General features: G+C 34.8%; 1 protein-coding gene across 1 annotated transcript; it reads left to right on the top strand.

Moving 5' to 3' along the window:
* The first annotated feature begins 1,325 nt into the window (after positions 1 to 1,325).
* LOC142620947 (putative calcium-binding protein CML29) lies at positions 1,326 to 2,143 on the top strand. Its single transcript, XM_075794269.1, has one exon. The coding sequence runs from the start codon at positions 1,387 to 1,389 to the stop codon at positions 1,858 to 1,860; it is 474 nt and encodes a 157-aa protein (XP_075650384.1). The 5' UTR covers positions 1,326 to 1,386; the 3' UTR covers positions 1,861 to 2,143.
* Positions 2,144 to 2,462: the final 319 nt, after the last annotated feature.

The raw sequence follows: 2,462 nt of genomic DNA, 5'->3' as shown, positions 1-2,462 counted from the left end.
TATGATGCAATTCTTAGTTTTTTGTGTGCGTGAATTTATAATTTACATGATTATTCAACATATAAAGTTATTATCAATGTGTTTTTTGCTTTAAATCTGAAAATATGTAGGATTGGATCATGAATTGTAAGATTCTACGGTCTACGATTTTCCCTACCTTCAACAATCTTACGTAGGATCCGATTTTGACAGCCTTGGTTGTGATACATACATCTAATATATGAGGAAGGCAAGGACTAAGAAGCTTAGAGGACAACAAGAAAACAATAAAAAAAAGTGATTGCAAAATGGTTTAGCCAAAGATTTTTTTTAAAAAAATTTTAAATTAATATTTTTGAACACTAGACTTTTTTTTTTTTTTTTTTGAGAGGATGGTCATCCAAAATTAAAAGTGATTTCTGCAAGATCAATTGGATTAGGCAGGAAGGCCCAAGGGTTACGTTACCTGACGCTGATCTAAAAATTTGTTGCAAGCCCTGGCCCAAAAATACAATATAAGAATTTGTCTGGATCCAATATATTTACTCGGGAAAAGAAAAATAATTCAACCATCGTTTTAGATTGTAACTTGTAACTTTAACCCGTGTTGTGCTCAGGCAGGAATTTGAATTGATTATTGATGTGTCAGCCTCCTTCCTTCAACTACTTCAGGCCTTGAAAGTTTCTCCGATCAGTGCAGCCTGCTTAAAACATGTATTCTTATGAATGGGCTTCAAGCTGCCTAAGCCTATTCTGTTGCATCTTTTTAATCACCACAACTTTTTGGGCAAAGATACAGCACATTCTTGTTGAGCTTTTCTTGTTATTGGCCCAACCCAGATATACATTTTTATATTAATTTCCTTGAAAGATATAATATATATTTTTTCGCACTTTTTCTTTAAAGGCATATACAATTTGTCCTAACCTTTCACAATTCATGTTGAGAACAGCATAACTGATTGTTACATGTTTCTTGTGGATTATTTTGACAGTGATTCAGGAAGTGTTGGAATCAAATGAAAAATTGTTCCAAAGTTTTAAATAATTAGACCGATAAATTTAATCATTTAATAAATATTTTAACACTAAATCCATGGGAAGTTTCCCAGAATCTGCTTAAGTATTGGCGGAATAAAAATCCAAAATCCAGGTAACATCAACCGTTGCAATCAGAATAAACTTATCCCAACAAGTTGAGGATAACACTGAATAAGTTATGAGCATAAGAATTAAGAACCTTTTGCCTTTTCCAACTTTATGTCATCACAAAGTAGTCCCAAAAGAATAATGGGCATCCCCTTTTTGCTATATTTAGGGAAAGATATGAAGGTAAATGCAAGGACAAGTTCTGCACTATCTTCTTCTCAAAAAAAGAAAAAATTTCTGCTCTATCTTTAACCTTCAATGGCTCAAGTTGGCTCTATATCTGCACAAACTGAGATACTGAGCCATGTTCTAAGTCTAGTGGAAGCATTTAGAGCTTTTGACTCAGACAATGATGGATCAATAACAGTTGCTGAACTCGGTGGCATCATGGGATCACTTGGGTACAATCCAAGTGAACAAGAGGTAAGGGAAATGATGCAGAAAGGAGACACTGACAATAATGGTTTGCTGAGCATGGAGGAGTTCTTGGAGATGAACACCAAGGATTTGCAAATTGGGTCCTTGGGGAATCTCCTTAAATCAGCCTTTGAAACTTTGAAGGGTGATGAGGATGAGGTTTTGACAGTAGATGAGCTGTTTCAGGTCATGGGGAGTCTGGGCTTTCACTTAACTCGGGAGGATTGTCAGAGTATTGTTGCTTCCATGGATGGAGATGGAGATGGAGCTGTTAGCTTTGAGGATTTCCAGCTTATAGTTACTTCCCTCCTCTAAATACCAAGTCTTTTATGCTAGATATGCAGCAAGTAATAATTTATAGGCTTGATAGGGTTTTATTGGGTCAGACTCAAGATCAGATTACGTTATCAATTTGCTCTGATCCAAATAATCACACATCAATCAACTTAAGTATGCCTATTATATAGACATGAACATGCCTAAGTATGGATCAAATACCAGCCTGGGGCTCCCTTTAAAATAGATTATGCAAAAAGTTCTTGTTGTATTAGTATCATCATTATTTGTTTTTGGATGCAATGCAAGTTTTATTTTGAAACATTGTAGAGTGTAGGCTATAGCAAATCATCCAAACAGGCCAACAAAACAACACAATTACAAGTTTAAAAAAATAGAAAAATCATTTGACTATATGGTCCTATTCACAAGAAAACAGAATGAGGAATACCGACGTTGTTGGAGAATATGGTAAGATTGTTGGCTTTTTGCATGAATAAATTCTTCCACGGATCACTTCGTTAACATATTATACGTAATTAAGTTCTTTCGCTTTGATATCTTCAGCGGTATAAATTCTGGTACTCCTTTTCCACTAAACACTTAAGAGGATTAAGAGAGTACGTATACATCAACTAGTT

This window comes from Castanea sativa, chromosome 12 (assembly GCF_040712315.1).
Source record: "Castanea sativa cultivar Marrone di Chiusa Pesio chromosome 12, ASM4071231v1".
NCBI lineage: Eukaryota > Viridiplantae > Streptophyta > Magnoliopsida > Fagales > Fagaceae > Castanea > Castanea sativa.
Note: the sequence above shows the minus strand (reverse complement) of the source record. Positions and strands in the feature narration are given on the sequence as shown.

Coding starts and splice junctions, on each gene's coding strand:
- LOC142620947 (XM_075794269.1), top strand. CDS start 1,387: ATGGCTCAAGTTGGCTCTATATCTGCACAAACTGAGATACTGAGCCAT.